This window comes from Electrona antarctica (assembly GCF_951216825.1).
Source record: "Electrona antarctica genome assembly, chromosome: 11".
NCBI classification, from domain to species: Eukaryota; Metazoa; Chordata; class Actinopteri; order Myctophiformes; family Myctophidae; genus Electrona; species Electrona antarctica.
In genome coordinates, this window is record NC_136792.1 from 42,807,489 (window position 1) to 42,829,988 (window position 22,500).

Consider the following 22,500-nt stretch of genomic DNA (forward strand, 5'->3'; position numbering starts at 1 on the left):
TGTGATGGGAGAGAGTAAGCAGGAGGAGAGAGAGAGAGAGAGAGAGAGAGAGAGAGAGAGAGGCAGCTCCAGACCTCCTTTTTTTCCCCTCCTCAGCCCTCGAGCCCAGATGTTTATGGTCTGTATAAACTATTGAGGGCTCGAGAATGTCCCCCACTCTGGAGTGAGCAGTAGTGCAGAGCAGAAGCCCAGACTTATCACTCTCCCTCTCTCTCTCTCCCCCTCTCTCTCTCTCCCTCTCTCTCTCTCTCTCTCTCTCTCTCTCTCCCTCTCTCTCTCTCTCTCTCTCTCTCTCTCTCTCTCTCTCCCTCTTCACTCTCTCACTGTAAATCCATCCAGACACGCAGAACGGCGACAGCTGGGAAACAGAGCTATTGCTATACTCCAACGGCACTCAATCACGGCCACCTCGGGCCATTTCCATGCGCGTCTGACAAAAAAATAAAATAATACTCCCCCACCCTGTCTATATCATCATATACTTTCTATTATAGTGCCGAGCTCTCGCACACGTACTGTTCCGTGAGTCCCCACTGCGCCGTCTTCCATTTCTCTCTGCATTCCTTATCTTTCCTCCTGAAAGTCCTGGGATGTCAATGGTGTAAAAATGGACACGAATATACATCGTACAATGGTTTCACTGGGTATATACAGTAATGTGTTTTTGTTACTCACATTTTATCAATGTATTTATTATTCTCGATCTAGATGTTTCTTCCATGACGGGTCCCTCGACTCCCTCCTGCATCCCAACGTCTGTCTGTCTCCCTGTTTCTGTCTGTCTGTCTCCCTGTTTCTGTCTGTCTGTCTGTCTGTTTCTGTCTGTCTGTCTGTCTGTCTGTCTGTCTGTCTGTCTGTCTGTCTGTCTGTCTGTCTGTCTGTCTGTCTGTCTGTCTGTCTGTCTGTCGGTCTGTCTGTCTGTCTGTCTGTACAGTACGTACAGTATGCCTGTCTGTCGCTCTGTGTCTGTCTCTCCCTTTCTCTCTCCCTTCGCCGTGTGTTCGAGGATACAGTATTTCGTTGTCTGAGGCTTTTCCTTTTCTTTTTTCTCTCTCTCTCTCTCTCGCCGCGCTCCGTTTCCAGCACATGTGGTATCAAACCGACCTACATGGGTGCGATAAAGCAAACAGTCCGCAGTTGCTCCCTGACAGACTAATTTGAACAAATTCTCAAATTGCACCCACCAAATTGAAAGCACATTGGGGTGCGGGCGTCCATCGCTTATAAAAATCTGGATAAGTGACCAACAATGAGGCCAAAATCATGCACGGGCAACCACCCTTGTTACGGCAACGCAGCTGGCCCATGCAGACAGACAGACAGACAGACAGACAGTCGGTTCGCTCAGACGGCCGGTGCCCACAGACCGGGCCGTGGGCGTGGGCGTTCGTTTCGGAGTGATATTTCTGTGCGTGACGTGGCAGGAATGTGTTGTTATGGTATGGCCGTAGGGTGGGGAAATCGTGTCCCTGCCTCGGTGCTGGGCCGAGTGTACATATACGTACGTAGGGGCTTAATGACTCCAAGGAATGTTAATCAGTTTCAATAAACAGACCGAAAAATGCACACATGATGCAGACAGATGTGTATGAAATGATTGCAGTCTCTCCTGTGCCGACCGACCGTGGGGGGTTCGGGGGGGAGGGGGGGGGGGGGGGAGGTGCGGACTGCGGAGAAAACAGGGGGTTTCATGTTGGCGGGCAATGTCACATGATCTGTGATCACTAATACGTCCATGGCCGGTCTTAGTTTGCTCTCTCTCTCAGTGGTGGAAAAAGCACTCAAATGTTTTACGTATAATTATGGGCAGTATCGGCTTCAAAATGTGCTTAAAGTATCTAAAGTAAAAGTATACTCATGTTGCAGAATGTCCCATTTCACCAGATCAAAATGTGTACACGATCTTTTGAGAATAGCTGAAATGTATATAAGGGTTGATGTGGTTAATGTATGTTTTCTAATCAAGATTTAAATCTCCAAAGTAACTATATATAGTAACTAAGGTTTTCAAATAATTGTAGCGGAGTAAAAGTACAAGTGTTGGCTCATAGTGGAGTAAATGTACTCTCTCTCTTTCTCTCTCTCTGTCTCTCTGTCCCTTGTGTATTCCACTGTCTCTATCTGTACTGGAAACGCAGCCTCTATCCAGCTGTTGTGAGTGAAGCCGGCGGTCTCTCTTCTGTGAGCAGGGCTGCTCTGCATGATGATTGTGTTTGTTTGTGCTTCAGGGTTAAGAAACAGAGAACAGCTTCAGTTCCCAAATCAGCGACGGGCCCATGGCTGCAGGGTCGGTCGGCATCAACCCTGAACTATACTCTCTCTCTCTCTCTCTCTCTCTCTCTCTCGCTTGCTCGCTCGCTCTCTCTCTCTCTCTCCTCCCGCCTTTCTGTCTTTACTTAAGTACTGTACTAATTCCAATTTCCAATACTTTTACTTCTACAGCTCCACTACATCTCAGAGACAGATGTTGTACTTTTACTCCACTAGAATTACTTTCAAACTTGAGTTACTAGTTACTTTGAAGATTTGCCACTTCAGCCCTTCAGCCCTAATCACTAACCACTTCAGCCCTATATACATTTCGGCAATTTGAAAACTTGAAACGGGAGATTCTGTACAATGAGTACCGGTACTTTTACTGTTGGTACTTTAAGTACATTTTCATGCCAATACTTTTGTACTTTAACTCAAGTACATTTTAAATGTTGACCTTTTACTTGAAACGGAGTAGTTCTACATTGCAGTATTGATACTTTTACTTAAGTAAAACAATGGAGTACTTTTCTCCACCACTGGACGTGCCTTCACTGACATAGTTCGTCTTGTCCCTCGGGCTCTTCGTGTCAATAATAATATGTGCCGCTTTCAATTCAGACATCTCTCCGCTTTCCCCCGAGAGCCGCCTGAAACCGGTCGCCAGGCCATTCCAGACACGGACAGACGGGACTGGAGGATTTGTTCTTTTTTCTTTCTTTTTTTTTCGTACCGTTGGGAACGAGTCCAAAGTAATTTTGATTGGCGAGCGGGGAGAGGATTCCCAAGATATCTCTTCTGTCTCCAAAACACACAAGGGTCTAAATCAAAAAAAGGAGCGGTGGTGGTGATGCGGCACAGTGTGCATACTGCAGAATGTCGCCGACGGGCCACAAAGCTCCTAAGTCCATATTTCAAATGTTGATGTTTCTTTGGTCGATTGATGCCCGACTTCCTCATACTACTTTGTCACACAAAAGTAGCAAACAGATTGTGAACTTGTAGAACTGATAGTCTTGCTATTACAAGTCAATATAATTATGCAAGTCAAAGTGAAAATGGGTAAGAGTAAGGAGGACCCTTATGTAAACCACTCTTAGTGCTTTTTCTGGTTTGTACTGTACCCATTCTGCAAACTCTAATCAATCAATCAATCAATCAATCAATCAATCAAGTTTCTGTGGGTTTTATAAATATTGTACAAAAGGTATTAACAAGAGCTTCTCTCTTGACTAAGCTTTCTCTTTTGACTAAATAATAACTACATCGGGATCCATTTTTCCCCCTTCTCCTGAAAAGTAACAGTTTTGGACATACAAGGTTTCCACCCGACCATAAGCTAAGTCCCGCGTGAGCCAGCCAGCGGCCATAATGAAAAGTGCTTGGCAGAGTGTGGCCAGCAGCGGTCAGACACGCAGATCCACCCGCTCGCTGCTCGCTGCACGGGCTGCACACAATGAGGCCGTTATGCTCAACGACAAGCATCCCTCTCTGCCCAGACAGCCATGCACAGAGAAAACTGTTGACACCCACAAAATACAGTTCCCATTACATCACAACCGAGGCCCATCGCAATTCTTCTTTTTTTCTCTCTCTCTCTCTCTTTGGAGGAGTAGCGTTAAATTTAGTCGAGCCATCGGTTACTCCACCCAAGTCGGTGTCCTGATACTTTTGCGGCCGCATGAGCCAGCGCTCTCGCCGCTCTCCTGACTTACCGCGATAGCACCACAGGCTAGCAGACACGAGTGATTGCAAAGTGAAAAAGTGAGACTGAGGTCATTTCACTGTTTTGTCTGCCTTCCAGACACTACTATGTACAGTAATAACACTGATTTGGGGTTAATTACACAACTACAATTTTGCCATTTTTATTTCTCAAATCGAACGTCTGTATGTTCAATCATGTGTGACTCATAACCTTCTTTTATATTATCACCCTACTATTATGGTATTGACCACACTAGAGGTTACAGTATCTTCTCTTATGATATCATGCTTTTAACTTACGTACATTTGCGTATCTCCCAAGACTCTCTTTCGTTATGACTTCATCTCTCCGGTTAACAATAACAAGCGAAGGGGTCGCACTCTGATAAAAATCTATTATTTATTTTATTTCACCATATGCCTTACATGGCAAATGTTTTGTCTATCCAGCCTTTGTCAGTATATGTGATATCTCCAGCTAAATCACGTAACAAGCAGTACAGAAATGTTTGAGGATATGCAGTGTTGAACTTTGTTGCTTCCATTGTAAAGTTACACATAAACTTCCCGGGCTGTTCTGAACACACGGGCCTACGCACGGTTCCTGAGGCAATGCACCTGGGCTTCATCTTTCTGTAGACTATGTGGAATAAGGCACAGCAAAGTGGAGTTGGGGGATATAGATGGTTATCTGGAGAGGGAAAGAAACCCTGTTTCCATACTGCAGCGCTAAAATACTGAGTAGCCATTTTGGATAAAGTGGGCCCAGGTTTCCAGTAAGGGCAATTTCATTGTTTGTTGACTGTAATATGAATATACTGTGGCGACAGAAAAAAAACAGTGTGTCGCGTTGTTTCCCTTGGTTTGGCATTTTTTCATCCTCACTTCTCATCCAAAAGTAAGAGAAGTACTCCGGGGAGAAAAAGAGGCTAATGTCTTCACTGAAAGCTGACTCTAACCTCTGTGCGAAAGGCAGACAGAAATACAGGCCTGCAAGCAACACAAATATTGCAACCCGAAGGAAGAAAAGACGGAGCTCCATCTGTGAACATTAGACTACTATGTTTTGTAACGCATAAAGGGCCAACCATCAGTTAAGTAGGTTATGTATCCCTAATAGGTTGTCCTCATGTCAGTACTTCAGTTTCCTATCGATGCAGCACATTGCCATAAAAACTGACTGTATCTGCTATTTCACATCAGACACATGTGGTTTTATTGACAATATCTTCTCCTATGATCCTTACTAATGGGTTGTTTCTCGCAATTAAACCATTAACCAACTGCTTTTGCCTATCACACAGGTACACGTATGTCTATTTTATTGACCTGCACCTTGAAGATCGTTTAATTGTCCTCATAAGTATAACAGGACTTCTGAACAAGCAGGCCCCATCTCAGTTCTGCATGTGCATAAAATGTAATGTAATGTGATGCCTCTTGGAACTATGACTGGTAGCTTTTTCTTTCTTTCCCCCTCTCTGCAAGAGAGGAGCTGTGAACTTAGTATTGTCAATGTATTGTGTGGTGTGTCTGTATTGTGCATATGTGTTGTATCTTGATGACTGCTTGGCACAAAATGAATTTCCGCAAGGACAAATAAAGTAACTATCTATAAGAAACATCTGGTCCCGTTACCACTATGGACTTACAGTATGTTAGAAAGCGTGCAATGATAATGTGGCAACGATGACACCAAAATGTATTGCTGCTCAGTATTGTATTTGGCATCTGAGATCACAGTCAATTCCAAAAGTGTCAATTTAACCGTTCATGATAGGCTCCATTTCTGGGCACACTTACTTTCCCTGAGGTAATTGAGATGAGAGAGAAGGACTTCAGAGTTGTACAGGGTGGTGAGCCTGAGGAAGTCCTCCTTGCTCATCTTGCACAGCTCTTTGCCGTCTACGTTCTGGAACATTCCCGTTTCGATCTCCAGCAGACCGTATTCCTTGATGGCCCACTCCAGCCACTGGCGCACGTGGTCCTGTGACCACAAGGACGGGTCTGGAAGGGAGAAAGGAGGACAAACATATGTTCGCATGGATTAAAGAAGAAAAAAAAATCTCACGACTGAAAAATGTTGCTAGGCCAAGTCCTGACCAAAAATAGGCTAACGGCCAAGTCCTAACCAAAATTGGCTATCTACAAGCTTGTTGTAAGCTTGTAGTAAGCTTGCCTATTTTCGGTGCAGGACACACTATAGGAGACATGTCTGACTTCTATGGAACCCAAATGACTGAAATCAGTCGTGGCGACTGAGAACTTGAATCTCTGTGTTCGGATGATTTGTTATCTTCTCTGCTGTGCTTCTCATTCATACCGCTATGTATGACTGTCCGACGTATGAAGTGTATCTGCGCTTTTTGGACAAAATGATGAGGAAAACAGCGATGAAGGAACCCAGTGCAATTCTCAAGGATTCTTGCCTCCCAGCACAACCACAGTCCTCTATTGTTGGACACAGGGCATTTCGACAATTCAATGTGAAGCTTTAAGGGCACACTCGGCCAGATTCGTTTTTCTGTCGGGTAGAAAACTTGTAAGTCCAAAACTGTTACTCTAACTGGGAAAAAATATAGTTATTATTTAGCTGCAAGTTGTTGTTGTTATATATATTATATATACTCATACTTAACCACTTTCAACCCGGCATCCCTATTTCATGCATGTCATTATATAGGTTACTATTTTAGTAACTTTTGCGTGACACTGACATACGATGATGTACAAAATACTGCATTCATTCATGACGGGTTTTCAACTTTTCGCAGGGTTTTTGTCCAACAGCGATGGTTTATTAACTGCAAAGATCCATGTGTGGAGAGAGGCAGACGGGGGATCGAAAGCTGAGAAGGTTTTGAATGAGCAGTATGGCGGCAGCGGGCCGGCTTGCACAAGGACAGAGGTGTAGAAATTGGAAACAGCACTTCATATCAGCGGCAGAACCGGCCGAAATAGCAGTTGGAAGTTGTTCTCTGCTTTAAACGGTGTGGTTAAAAACAGACGGCTGGTGTTTACTGCAACGGGGCAATTCAGGTAGAGTTCGCGTACGTTTTCAATCACACTGAAATCCACTACCAAGTTCATTAAAATAACAAATAAAGAGTTTCTACGATTGTCTATAAGCTTCCTGGCACACGCACCATATTGTTCTATGTGGCCAAAGCCAAACCCTATCCATCTGGCACCTAAGAAGGGCGAAAACAAGCCATAAAAACTATCTGACAATTCTGTTCTGACCCGAGGCTGTTCAAATCGTGTCTGGAAAGCAAACATGAAGCTCACCACTGGCGGTTAAGGAGTGGCATGGACTGTATGTGGTGAGTTTTTAGGACTAATGGGTGGCCTTTTGCAAAGCAGTTTAGGAGAAACACTTGAGCAGTCCTTAAAATGTAATTCTTTTTTTCTTTTTCTGTTTGTTTTTTTTTACCGGTGGACACTTATTTATTAATGACGTGGTCCTCTTTCTAGGGAGAGCACATTCAGTTTTGTTATATTGAAAAAATAATCTGGGTCGCTGGTGAAAAATAAATAAACAAACAAACAACCTACTTGTACAAGTACAATTAAGTACAATTTGTACCAATATCCAGTACTTTTACTTCTACTCCACTACATCTCAGAGGGATGTATTTGAAAACTTTAGTTACTAGTTATTTTGTAGATTTTGATTATTATTACAAAAAACATACATTAACCACTTCAGCCCTTTATACAATAGCCGATGTACAAGCTCACATATTGTGTCTCGATGCGACACTTTGTGAACTTGTAGACTGCTATTTTCAAAAGATTATTATACATTTGAAAACGTTAAACGGCATGATGACTACTTTTACTTTACATATATTTTGAGTATATTTTGATGCCAATACTTTTGTACTTTTACGGCGGGGCTCCACCGGGCGCGTCAAAAAACGAACCGGGGCAATTTTAAAGCAGTCACGCAACGCAACGCATCGTATAGGCAGTGGAGCCACCCTTCATTGATTAAAAAGGGAACATTCCCTGGCGGTGACGGAGACGCAACGCTGACGCGTCCAGTGGAGCCCCGCCGTTACTCAAGTACATTTTGAATTCCAGACTTTTACTTGTCCAGACTTCTATCTTGCAGTATTGATACTTTTTCCACCACTGTTATTATATGATGAAGGTGAGAGAAACGTGCAGAGCTTGTAGCTCAGGGGTTCTCAACCCGTGGGTCGCGACCCCTCGGGGGGTCGCCAAATTATTTTAGCGGGTCCCCAAAATATTTTTTTTTTAAATTTTATTTTCACGATTTTTCAAAAATAGCAGACCTACAAGTTCATAGCGCGCCACTCGGTGGCGCGCTATGAGCTTGTAGATCTGCTATTTTTCAATAGCTAAATTATAACATAATGCTTAAAACACCAAAAGGGGTTCCCGCCCAAAATGGTTTAAGGTTATTGTAGCAGTCAATTTATATTGGGGGTCCGGAGGGGGCGGGGCGGGGGTCCCGAGACATTGCCAAAGCATTTCCGGGGGTCCCCGGCCAAAAACGTTGAGAACCCCTGTTGTAGAGGAACACAGGTCTTTGCACGCGGGTGCATTTTGATTTGCTCCCTGGAGTGACCTAAAACACTGAAACAAACAGCTCTCACCCGTTGCCCCAGCTAAATAGAAATGGGAGTCATAAAACATTTACAACATCTCCAAGTTTATACCAATAGAGAGCAATGCCTAAAGTCTGAATATATACAGCAGCAATGAAAAGGTCTTGAAGAAAAGTGCTGGGCGGGAACACTTTTTGCACCTGTACAAATATGTAAGGGATATTTACAGTATGCAGTGTTTTTTGAGGGGCCCTCCTATGCACAGCTTTTTGTGTTTGTGTGTACCACATTTGTGATGATTTTATTGGCCAGTCCTCCAGTTTTGTGTGCTTGTGTGTACCACATATTGATGATTTGATTGGCTGAGCACGGAAAGTGTACCACATTTGTGATGATTCGATTGGCTGAGCTGCCTGAGCACGGAATGTGATGATGTATGATGATGTATGACGAAATGAGCGCCCCTCACTTCACACAAGTGTGATTTTTTTTTAAATGCACAGTATTGTTATATAGAATGAGATCTACGCTACAGAAAGTGCTACCTACTCTTACCGGTAATTTTAATATTGCAAAGATAGGATTGGATAATATAAGCTATTTAAGGCCACCGACGACGCTGTTAATAAAATATAAACACTTATACAAACCGGATGTTTTATGATTTTGAAAGGAACCACAGCATTTACCTAAGATGGATTTAACCTGTTTCAACCTGGCGTCAAAAACTACGAGAACACAACGTGACGTGTTGCGAACTTGTAGATCTGCTATTTTTTGCGCTGGGCCGTCATAATGGCGAAGTATAAAATAGGGATTCGGTGATTAACCACTTGAACCCCGCAGCATCCCTATTCTGTGTCAAAAATGACTTATTTTCTATTACTTACACACCCCATGAAGCCTTGAACTTATCTCAGTTTTTGGGTGAACTACTCCTTTAAATGGTTAAAGCATTTTAGAAGAGGGGGTTCCTGCAGGTGGTCCCCAGCTAAATTATGTTGGTAACCAAATGAACCCTTATTAGATCTTTAACTCCTGAGAGTGTAACATTTGGTTTCATTTTATGCTCTCAAGAGTTACATTATTCTTAAACATGTGCATTACTTAATTCTACACATTTGGAGAATGTAGAACAATTGATATTTTGATCAATGTTTGCCTGTTATCTCGCCTGGTACCAACATCAATACAGCATGGAATTGTGGACAAAATCTTATCCAACGACAACAAAATATTCGAAGTCTTGGGTCTGATCGAGTGAGAGGCTAAATATCATCAAACGGTCGTGCGTGGCTCAATAGCTGAATAAATAATGGACCTTGATATGGAAACAAAAGGTTACAAATCACCGTTTTAGAATAACATTTCAAATGGCAGCTGCTGTGCAGTGCAGAAGCTCACCTGCAGGAACTATGACTCTCCTCTCGTTGGTGGTCATGTTGGGAGGAGGGGCGTTTTTCTCGTCCATGTAGTTTCCATAGCTCATCTGAGATGTATCGCTGGTGCCCCCCACCAGCTTATTGCATTTACCCACACTACAATCCACAGGAGACTCCCTGCTTTATAAACATACACACGCACGCACGCACGCACGCATGCACGCACGCACGCACGCACGCACGCACACACACACACACACACACACGCACACACACACACACACACACACTTTAGGTTAGTTGTAAAACCTCATAGCCTGACAAAATACCTGTAAGTACAAACAACAGTAGTAGCTTAGTCTTGCGTAGCCAGAAAACTATTCCACAATCTCCGAATGCTATATAGAGTCTCTAGAACTACACCTCCCGAAATCCGAGTAAGGAAGCTGCCATTTCCATTCACGAAAATGTATTTTAAAATATCTTTATTTACATTGTATTTTTTAATATCCATTTCTGCTCAGCAGCATGCTATATATGCTAATGGTTGATTTCTATTCATAATAGGCTACATTTGCGCCATTGTAAAGACGAAACGGAAGTGAGGAGGAGGCTTCACTTCCACTTTATCACCAAGGACTATTAAAAGCGGACAGGAAGCGAAGACCATACCAGCCAACACTTCCGCGTTCAGCTTCCTTGGTCTCAATTGCGCATGTTTCTTTCCTTCCAGGGAGCAACATGGAGTCCACCGTACGGTCTTCGCTTCCTGTCCTCTTTTAATAGTCCTTGTTTATCGCTTGCTCGTGATCAGAGCTTCCGTTCTCCAGACTGTATGACGGAAGCATTTGAAAATTGCAAAATGCAACAGTCTGGCCACGCAAGACTAGTAGTAGCTTTACATGTTTTCAGTAGGTGTGCCCTTCATGACAGTTTAATGTCCCATTGTTATTATTGTTTTAAAAATAATAAAATATAAAAAATAATTAAAATATATTAATACATTTATATATTAAAAAAACACAAAGTACATGTGTTTAGGATGCCATTTGGGTTTAGAGACAATTAGCATTCATTTAGAATTCATTCATTTAGCCCAGGGGTCCTTGGGCGTGTTCCAGGGGATCCTCAGCAAAGGTAGTTAATATAGCACCACACTCATTTCATCCACTTTATACGTTTACACGTTTGCTATTCAACGAATTTGAACATTTAAAAAAAATATGGAAAATGTTAGGAAGGTTTTGATTCATTTAGATTTTTATTCACAGAAATCTTCTCTTCTGTGAGTCCCTGGCCAAATAATGGGTGTCCACAGGCTAATATGTGTCAATTTCAGGGTCCTTAATTGACATGAACATGTTTGGGAACCACTGTGCTAAATGTCAAATGACAACTCCTGCTGCATACATGTGTACTGTATAGGCTATAGAAACATCCATATTTCAGATTAAGCAGCAGAAGGTAAAGCCACATGGACGACGTGGAACACAACACCATACACACACCTGGATCCGTTCATGTGCTCATACTCTCTCTTGACGTTGACCCGGACTGGTTGGTTGATCCACTCTTGCTGCTGCGGGGGTAGGGGGTTGATCTTGTGTGTCTGTCCGTAGTCCTGGGTGCCAGATGCAGTCATATCAGTCTTGGGGAGAGGAGCAGCAGCAGCGTATGGAGGCTCAAATAAGGACTGGTCTTCACTCACTACTGATAGCGCCTCCTGTAGGTCAAAGAGGGAATATTTAGTATTCTTTTCTTAGTACAAAAATGGAGAAGACAAGACAAACAGCAAAAGTAGGCTATATATGTTGTTGCTGTCTGTCAGAAATCTTGTATCTCCATCTTTTTTTCATAAATGAATGCCCATAAATGGTAAATGGTGCATTTATATAGTGCCTTCATCCAAGGTGCTTTACATAGATGCATTACATTCACCCCATCCACACACAGATGGAGGAGGAAACCATGCAAGGCACCAACCTGCACATCGGGAGCAATTAGGGGTTCAGAGTCTTGCTCAAGGACACTTCGACACTAACTCTGGGGGAGCCCGCGGGTTCAAACTGGCAACCTTGCGGTTCCCATCCGGCCACTCTACCCCTGAGCCACTGCCACTCCCATGACTTCGTCACACAAGAGTGTCGCACAGAAGTAGTGAAAATAGCCTATAAGCTTTTTTGACGTTTTTTTTAAATAATAATCTAAAAATAATAACTATTTTGGACATTGGGTTTGGGTTGGGTTTCCACCCAACAACGCTATAACATCAGTGATGATGTTGCTGATAACTTCCCCAAGTGAAAGCGTTGGTGTCAGTATCGTCATCGCTGTTCATTTTTCTAAACTCAGAAAACTATAAGAAAATTCAGAAAATTAACTCAGAAACTTCAATCTCTTCTCTCTGTCGGCACAAATCAAAAGCCTGTGATCTCAAAACAGCAACAGCAATTATGTGCAGTTACGTTGTCATATCGCAATCTGGCATCCTAAGTAGTTTGTGTATACAGTGTTCAGGCCTATGTAGCAACGTTGACATCCTGTTGATGTTATGATGTTAGCATGACTTCAAATATACCCACAATACGTCAAGGACCCCAAAATTGACACTAATTAGCCCGCGGACCCCCATTTGAAGAGATAATGCCATATAGGGACCCCCGAGGAGATTTTTACGGCTCTATCATTTCCTCGTTTAATTTCAAGGCCCCCCAGTCTGACATGCACTAGTCTATACGGACCCCCATTTAATGGCATTTCTATCTCCGAGACCCCAAACTCTGAGAGTGTACAAATGGAACCAAATGGATTCGTTCCATTTGTACACTCTCAGAGTTACAGACCCATAAGGGTCCATTTGGTTTTTGTTCCAAACTATCATTTAGCTGGGGACCCCCTGGAACTCCCTCAAGGACCCCTGGGGGTCCCCGGACCCCACTTTGAGTACCACTGCCGTAAAGATCTGCTACATGCAAACATGGCACTGATATTGGTTTGTGATATTATTGTACAGTATCAGCATTTGTTCTATTAATATTTTACCCATAGACTAGTGGAATACATTTTGTTATACAGAAAACTAAATGTCTGTAAAATAACAATATGCATGGCATCCTTTTAGAATAATATAGTCTGAATTGATAGAGATCATAATGATACATTTCAACACCATGCTATAATAATGGACAACTATGGGTCTTTTCAACCAAGGTTCATGTTAGGTTATTGCGAACGCAGTGAGCATTTACTATGAGACCCAGCAGATCACGTCTGTGTGTGTGTGTGTGTGTCTGTGTGTCTGTGTGTGTGTGTGTCACGCTGTAACACCACCCGCCCACCACCAGAGGGCGCAGCTGTATCACACACAAAAACACACACACACATGCACGCACGCACACACACACGCACGCACGCACGCACACACACACACACACACAAAAAACTTAACTTAAAAAAAAACTTAACTTAAAAAAAAACTTAACTTAAAAAAAAAACTTAAAAAGGAAAAACGCACACAAAAAAAATAACTTAAAAAAAAACGTAACTTAAAAAAAAACTTAAAAAGGAAAAACGCACACACACAAAAAACTTAACTTAAAAAAAAACTTAACTTAAAAAAAAAAAAAAAAACTTAAAAAGGAAAAGCTTTAAGGAAAAACTTTAAAAAAAACTTCACTTAAAAAAAAACTTAACTTAAAAAAAATAAAAACTTAAAAAGGAAAAGCTTTAAGGAAAAACTTAAAAAAACTTAACTTAAAAAAAAAAAAACTTAAAAAAAACTTAACTTAAAAAAAACTTAACTTACGAAAAATCTTAAACACAAAAAAAAGAACTTAAAAAAACCTTAAAAAATTACGTAATTTATTCTAATTGTTGTTTTTGCAATTCACGAGCTGCGTTCGCTTCCCGCGTTCGCGCGTCTTACTTGTTATTAGAGAAAGTGAAAGATTAGTGTTAATTATTTTTCATGTGCTGCTTTCATTTGTTGTAGCAATTTTAGCTATTCTTGACAGCATTTGAACAAGTCGCTAAATATGTATTTTTGACATTTGTAACATTTTACAGCGATTTTTTTGTATTCATATTTACTATGGCCCTACTAGACCCCAGGAAATTACATCTGGCCACAAAAGATCACGGGATCCTGGATGCCATACTGTGTGTCGTAGTAGACTCTATATGTCAATTTGTCACCTCCCCCTTCACATTCAATAGATCCCATGATCTTAAGATGTAATTTCCTGCAGGGTCCTGCAGTAGGACCGTGCCCCCCTGTCAAAATTAGCAAAAATGAATAGCCGCATTGACAAAGTACCCATCCCAGTTAATCTTGTTACTCCTCCATGGTCAAATATTATTCAACTACAAGTGCAAGTTGTAATTGAGTTAATACTGGAGTAGTACTGAATAGCCTACTTGCTTTTAAAGTTACAAAGAACATTTTATTTAAATTTTCAATTATTTTCTACATTAAAATGCAGATATTTTCAAACGAAATCAATAAGCAGATCGAAAGGCTCTCAGCGCATCACATAGCAATGCGTAGTTAAATCTTCTATCTGCTTTTTGAGAGGTGCAACCACTCCAGCAACCAGCAATGGCTAGGCCGCACACAGAGGTCTGTGTGTGGCCTAATTGGCAGCATGGCAGCCAATCAGACACTATGGGACTTTTGGGACACTGTCAAACACAACAGCATAAAAATAGACAACCTAGACTAGAGCACAGCCATACCTGTCCTCATTGCGCACGTAAGGCCTCCTGCATGAATACATTTAGAAGCAAACCTGTTTCCCTAAAGCCTCTTTAGCCTACACACACCTGTCGACATGTGGCAGTAGTAAAACCATTCGCAGAGAAATGTGTGATGTGAGTGGTGACTTTATTCATCTCATTTAAATATAAAAACTTTGAAATGAACATGTTTAGGCCTATAAAGAAATTAAATTGCCATATATATATATAATTTAAAGAGTGAAGAGAGCCTACTGCCAGCTGTCCAGCAGTCCAAATATTATTAAATTAAATTTCAGAGGCGAAGTGATGTCGGCAAGGTAAATGTAGGCCTATATGAAAACACTACTGTCCCATTGTGCAAATGAATTAAATGGAATAACATTCGATTGTGGGTTAATACATTTAGACCTATACAAGGAGGTTAAATGGGAGGCTATTGTGCAGTCAAAGTTACCAATACAAGCTAGTTAATTCAGCATTCTTTTATTGACTGGTCAGGCCTCAGGCCTGCCATTGCGTGGCACATCTATGCACGGAATATCTATGTTCACAGTGAAAGGGGGTGTTGTTGAGAAGAACCACACGCCCACTCCCTACACGGATGTCCTTTGGGAAACCCAGCCATTGTCTTAGGGTACCAACAGGGGGCGCTGTTGCACCACTCACTTCAGACAGGTCTGATTTTTTCAACCAATACAGCCCAGTCAGAAAAAGTCATGCACAATTGCTTCAACATTGATTCATTTGACCACTTAAACCCCATATTATGGTTGGCTAGTGACTATACTATAGTGTATTTTCTGTTATTGTGGGGAAGGGTTTTGCTGAAAATAGCCGATCGACAAGCTCACAGCATGACACAGCACAACGGGTTATGAGCTTGTCGATCTGCTATTTTCTGTGAAAGCCTTCCCCACAATAAGGATGCTGGGGTTTAAGTGTTTCATTTAATTTCTCATGTACAACGTATAGTTTGTAACAATCCAATGGAAAGGGCCTAAAATGTAGGCCCTTTCCATTGTAAATGTTGAACAGATCAACCCCAGACTGAGGGCTCTATACCTTTAGGCCCCTCCTGTTTTATCTCTACACTAAATATCTTCACTGAAAATAGCTGATCTACAAGCTGGCAACGCATGTCAACGCAACACATTGTGAGCTTGTGTAGCTCTGATATTAGGGACGCTAGGGTTTGAGTGGCTAATCATCATCTGAACCAATCAGTGTTGATTCCGTCGACTAATACTATGACAACAAATGTCGACTACCTTTTTTCACTGATGGAAACTAAATGAAAACTAACCTATGATGACTAAAACTATATTGACAATTTCGTCAACAAATACAAACTAGACTAAAATGTTAGGAAGTGTCTAGTGGACAAGAGATCCAGTATAAGTCATCTTACACTTGGTTGCATGCTGAAAATAGCAGATCTAAAAGCTTGTACAAGCTTGTAGATCGGCTATTTTCTTTTCAGCAAGTGTAAATTAAATAAGTCATTACGAAGGCAACATTTTTTGTAGTTGCAGACTAACACTAAAACATTCCAGGTGACTAAAATGGGACTAAAACTAAATGAAAACTATATGACTAAAATGTGCTGTCCAAATCAACAGTGGAACCAAAGCACTGCTACGGGTCATGCCCTGCTCCAAGTCACTGTCTTGTCTAGACGTTGGGTTTCCCTCCTCAGAGCACCACGCAGCTGAAGACTCAACAGAAGCACAAGGTCACAGCTACACTGACCCCTCTGCGGCAGCTCAGCTGGAGCAATGTACGTTTATTAAAGAAAACAAACGCAGCCACTCTGGGCTTGGCTAGATACTCTGTAGCTCCCCAATGCACGTGCTCTTCCATCTCATGTCTTCGAAGCAATGCATGGATTACATACTCGAGGGATCACAGATCAAACATGCTGATCTCGATACGAGACATTCAAGACAATGCCAGTGTCACAAAGCTCTGACATGCAATGCACTGTTTGTTACCCTGGCCCTTATATGCCCTGATGGATGCTGATTACTTCATGAGTCAATTTTTGTAATAATCCATCGGTCAAATAAGAAGATGACTTAAAGATTGAATATCAAGTGGAATCATTACAGTTATAGCCTTGTGTCTGGGATTAGAGTTATATTTGACGCACATCTGTGTTCAATACGATCTGATGGAACGGCTTAGACCGAGACGAGTCTAATCCCTGAAGATTGAAAGGTTTCATTCCATAATGCCATATATCTGTTTAGGGAATAATCATAATGGTAGTTGATATGCAATGGGTCAATATTTCAAAATTCCATTTTAGTATTTAGTATAAAACCTTCTGTGAGACATTCATTCTGGGATTTAATTCCATGCCAGCATATTTTGTAAGACAGAGTTTGTCATAGTTTTTAAATATTGGAAACTATGACCAATCTTATTTATTGAAACAATAGCAACAGTCACTCAAGACTGATGCAAAGGTCCTCCAAGCACATTTGTATGAATGTTAACGGTATTCTGAAAGAGTATAACAACATCAGTGTGAGGCAGAGTTAGAGAAAGTGATACACATATCAAGTTAGATCATATTGATCTCGGGATCCACATGGGAATGGCATAGCTCCGATGTGGATCTTGGACTTCGTGTGGCCTATGGCATCAGTCATCTCTGACGTATGACTCCAAACTAAATTGATATGTAGATTGGTTCCATGCCGGGATAGAGTGGATGTGAGGTTTCCCACTGTGACCAATGACACGTATGACTCAAACTCTTCCGCTTCATGAAATGTGATGGTCAGAATGTGTCAGTCATAAATGTAATATTCAATTTGCAGCTTCTGATAATGATGGCAATCTAACTAAATGCTTCCTAAATGGTGCAGATTCATAGTCAGTGCCATTTAGCACAGGCACAGTCTGTGAAATGACAAAGGAAGACATGGAAGTGCTCATCTAAGAAAGAAGAGAAAGTGTGGTTGATTGTTAAAGGAAGACGATTTTCAACCTATGTTCATATAATTGGTCCTCGCTATTGCTCATGATAAAATTGTACTATTTTTGAGGGGTGCTAGCCCCTCCTATTCCCAGTTTTGTGTGTGCATGTGTACCTCATAGCGATGATTTGATTGCTGAGTGAGAACAGAAAAGTGAGGACGCACAAAGTCGAGTGTGATTTTTTCCACACTCCACACATAAATCTGCCTATAATCATCGCAGGCAGGATTTTTCTTTTTTCTTTTTAACAAAATACAAAACAAAATATTTAGATTTGTATTATCGCGAGAACAATGGCTTCCATTATACCATGCTATAACTTTCCAAGAATAGAAAGCCTGCAGTTTCTATTAGCTTGGATTCCCCATCAATGATGTCACTGGTAGACAGGTTTCTGAACTGTCCATAGCACTCCTCCGAGACACAGAGTGAGTAAACAAAAATGGTACCATATTATAATGTGCATTGGTGAGGATCAGTTATATGAAGATAGGTTGAAAAGTGGTGATGTTGACCTAAAATAGTTGTTCAAGACCCATTCTATGGCAAAAATATACCGCCCCCTGTTGAAACACACTTACCCCACAACTGGCATTTGTTATGAAATAAATGAATTGCTTGATATGTTTTGCCTCGGAAAATACAAGGATTGATGGTAACACCAAATGTTGTGTATTTTAAAGCTGTAAAAAGTTTTGTATATTTTTTAACTTTAAATAATAGGTATAAAATGCATTGGTATGTTCAATGGCACATTGTCTTAAATATGGAATGACAAAGTTCCAAAATGATTTAAGCCAGACAGAACAGTCAACATTTTGATTGTCAAATAGTTTGGTGATTGTATTTGTACTGCATCTTTAACAATATTCACAAGGCTGTGATATAACAATGTGATATCGCTGCGCTTGGGTTCACTAGTTGGACAAGGTGTGGTGCTTTCAAAGTGGGGTCTGTGGACCCCCAGGGGTCCATGAGGAGGTTCCAGGGAGTCCCCAGTCAAATGACCTGTATAGCTATGATTCAATTCACTTCAAATCTATAACAACACAAAAATGGATACAGTGCCTATTATGTTTCAATGTCACCATTATGAATCAATTAAATGTAAACAAAAACATTCCCAATCATCAACATTGTTTGATGTCAGGTTCCCTGTGACGAAATAGTAGTCAGTCCATAATGTCCATAATGAAATTCAATTTAGAGATCTGTGGCATGCGAGAGTAGAAAGTAACTTCTCTAACCATTCCTATATAGACATTTTGGACTTTCCAGTGATTTCATCACTGAGGCCATCATATAGCCTGGACACTGGCAGCAAGCATGTATTCACTCTATAATCTGAGTGGGCCACACCAGCTAGCCTGGACGATAAAGCATGGTATAGAGAAGACAGAATGCCTCAGTGCTGGCTTGATAAGGGAAAAGCCAGCTATTGACTGTTGCGACGTTACATCTACAGTGACATATCAGCTTGCGCAATAGAATTGTTGATTGGCACGTGGCATGTGCCTATCAAGATTATACGGAGAAGCTTTTAAAAATAGGAGTGCATGCCGAGCTTGTGAAGAGCGGTCTAGCATCAACAGACAGAGTGCCAATTTGGTATGTTTTCCCTCCAGTATCTGTGGTGAACACACACACACAGGCTGCCAACGGGGAGGGTGTGATAAAGGATAGAGATCCAGTCAGTTGATCTCATGCAGTTGTTTCTTTCTCCTTTCCTACACAGTGAAGTTCTGAGTGTTGGTTTAACTCCAAGTACAAATGTAACCTAAATGTAACCAAAATGACCCTGTAATGGCCCATTTGTAACTCTCCAATTAACTTACAAATGGATAAATACTGATTTTACTGTGTATGATGTACGCACAGAGAGTTATTGATAACTATTGTTAAATGGGGCGATACACTACATGAAGACACACACTGACCCAACTTATTTCAGAAGCAAAAGAGAGAAGTATAAGATCATTCTTGCCAGAGTATAGGCCTATAGTTAAGTCTTCAATGTGAGCATTATGTGAGGGTGACACCTGCCGGGGGGTCACCTCTGTTGTGCTGCTATATCAGCCCAAGTCTGTGTGTGTCTTTCCAAATGCGTCACAACACAGACTGGACGTGTGTGTGTGTGTGTGTGTGTGTGTGTGTGTGTGTGTGTGTGTGTGTGTGTGTGTGTGTGTGTGTGTGTGTGTGTGTGTGTGCGTGTGTGCGCGTGAGAGAGAGCTCAGCGTCCAGACTGCACGCACGTGCATCTGTTTGGCGTTCACACACACCCATCCCGCAGGAGCGATTCATAGGGGGTGCATTCCTGTCTTTTGTTTGAGGAGGAAAAGGAAACCTGTCAGGAAAAGATTGTGAAGAACAGGAAACTCTCATGGCTGGAGAGCCCTTCCTTTTTGGCCCAGCTAAGTCTGAATACAATTTGCCATTTGTCATTTATAATGTATAGAGAAATTGATTACATGGCTTGTCACAACTTGTTGATTTGACTCAAATGTTGAGGCTGGACCGTTAAGTCGATGAGACACATCAGAGTCACGTCCTCCCAATTGATATAAAAACAATTAGACTGCAAGCGGTTAAGAGAAGAATGAGGGAATTTAAGTGACTATTCAGCCTAGCCATTTTTGTCTAGCCAACGTTTACACTCTTCTAAAAGTTACACCACACCCAGCCGCCACAGACCCACCACTTTAAATTTCCAAAAGAAAACAAGCTCCCTTCATTTTTTTCAGCAACAATAACCCCCAAATACAGATGTGGCATTCTTCTGTAAGCCTACACTTGTTGGCTGGCAGACATGGGACTGAGGACATCGCACTATATGAAATAATGGGGGCTTGCCTTGCCATTCAACATCTGGTGGCTGCAGGCAGCCACGATGCATCTGGAATTTCAATGTCGGGGGACAGTAGCCAGGGCTAATATAGACCAGCTCTCCTGACTGTAACATGCCATTTTGAGTTTGTGTTTAACCATAAGGGCCAAGCCAAGGTATGATTGTGAGGGTTTGTGGTTTGAGTGTTGCAAACGAAGCAGGAGTTACCATATCTCTACAATTTCCAAACGACCGTTTTGCTAAGAAGAGTATATGGCATTAGTTGCTATTCAACACTGATTTTCTGAACAGCGGGTTCGTTTCGATTATTATAAAGAACTAGACATCACATATTTATTTTTAATATATATATATATATAGTTTAGAGACTCACGACATCCCTGGACCCAGCCAGCCGGGCGGCATGCCACACCACTGTTGCGCAGCTCGACACATCATGAGTGAGCGAGCTGATCTAACGGTACATACACATCCGACAATAATGAGTGGTGTTGCTCAATCGCCACAGACCAAATCAAACGAAAGCACACAGAAACGAATCGTTGTGCCTATAATGTAAAACGTAGACCTGGCTTAGTTATACTTCAGTTTGCGTGTGGCGTATATAGGCTATTGTCTGAGCCAAATAGCCTGAGCTCCGTTATGTGACATTCCAGACGTGCGTAATTGTGCGCTCGGTCCTAAAATCCCAAACGTGACAGATATAGCCCCGAATCCAAACGCAGCGGTTTCCTCAGCACAATAGCGGAGTTTGTTGTAAAAGGGGAAAGGGAAACTTTGAAAGAAAGAGGAAAAGAAGAAGGAAATCTGGTTACCGCTCTCCGACCGAGAGAAAAAGCCGCTCATTGTCGTCAGATTGGAGGTTCCAGCAGCTCACACAGACTAAAAGGAGGCGCAACTCTGAAAAGCAATCTCTCATAAAACTCCTACACCCCGTTCTCCACCCTTACCTTAATAGTTCCGTCCATTTTGCGCAATTTTCAGCGGACCCCAACAATATTCCAAACATGACACGCTCCTGAATTAATTCCAGCCCCCGATATGTCGCGGAGAGAGAAAGAGACAGTTTACCGGATGGTTTTTTTCCCCTCTAAATTTGGGAAGTGAAGTCACTGCCGTTGAGAAGGAAGCTGTGTGTCACTGAAAGGCAAAGCCCTGCCTTCATCGCGGCGGCACCAAAAAAGCAGGATACTGTCCCAAAGAGATAAGCAGGCAAAACAATTGAGTGCTCGCTCCGCCGTGATGTTTTTCCTCGGAAATATTTACAGGATGGCTGACTGCGTTATGCACAGCCATTGCTCTTCTGGCGTGCTGGAGAGTGTTGTTTTGTTGTGTGTCGTTCTCTCCCAAGTAATACCACCACCACAGGCATCGTGGAATGGGCGGGTTGGCTTTTCTTTTCGATAAAATGCCGTTATTTCACCGTAAATTTAATTTGGTTTGGGCTATACCGCTGAGGTTTATTCGTTGCGGGGCATTCCTGGACAGTAATGTGATTCCGTGATGTTTTAGAGTGCGCTTTTGGCTCACGCCTACACAGACTATACTACACCACATCTGGCCATGCCTCCATCCTCCAGTAAACCACTCACTGCTCTATATATTGCAGTGCGTTTTATACCGTGAAAAATAGAAATTAAACAAGTTTCACTTTCACTAGACATGTACATGTGACATGACCTATGTTTTCTACAGCGCACTCACTCACTGACTGAGAACTTTAAATCAAGGAGAGGAGAGAAATGTGAACTACCTTGCTATGTGTGGCTGAGGATTGTTGCAACCTTGTCTTTTTGTTATAGCCTATAGCTTTGCAAGCTGCTGGGAAGTTTCCCTGAAACACCATTAATAAAAATCCAAGCATGCGGTGCCCGTCTTCTTGACTTGATGTCTACTGACGGTCTGCTCTGCATGTGTGCGTCTCGGCTGAATGGATGGATGATGGAATGTATATTCTCCAAATGATGGCGCACACATAGGAAACAGAAAGGAGTTGGAACATATAAATAGACTC

The 22,500-nt window shown here is 42.0% G+C and overlaps 1 protein-coding gene across 6 annotated transcripts in view; it reads right to left on the bottom strand.

Moving 5' to 3' along the window:
- The window catches only part of fli1 (Fli-1 proto-oncogene, ETS transcription factor), a 58,504-nt gene that overhangs the window by 29,119 nt on the left and 6,885 nt on the right, over positions 1-22,500 (bottom strand). The window contains exons 1-4 of one of the 6 annotated variants that reach the window (XM_079515167.1): positions 21,558-21,789; positions 11,428-11,642; positions 9,942-10,099; positions 5,764-5,967 (exon numbers count right to left, since the gene is read on the bottom strand). In XM_079515167.1, coding sequence (XP_079371293.1) covers positions 5,764-5,967; positions 9,942-10,099; positions 11,428-11,561 — 496 coding nt within the window. In that variant the 5' untranslated portion in view covers positions 11,562-11,642; positions 21,558-21,789. Of the gene's footprint in view, positions 1-5,763; positions 5,968-9,941; positions 10,100-11,427; positions 11,643-20,859; positions 21,002-21,436; positions 21,790-22,500 lie in introns of those variants that run through there. The other 5 variants (XM_079515166.1, XM_079515165.1, XM_079515168.1 and 2 more) reach the window with 5 other exon arrangements.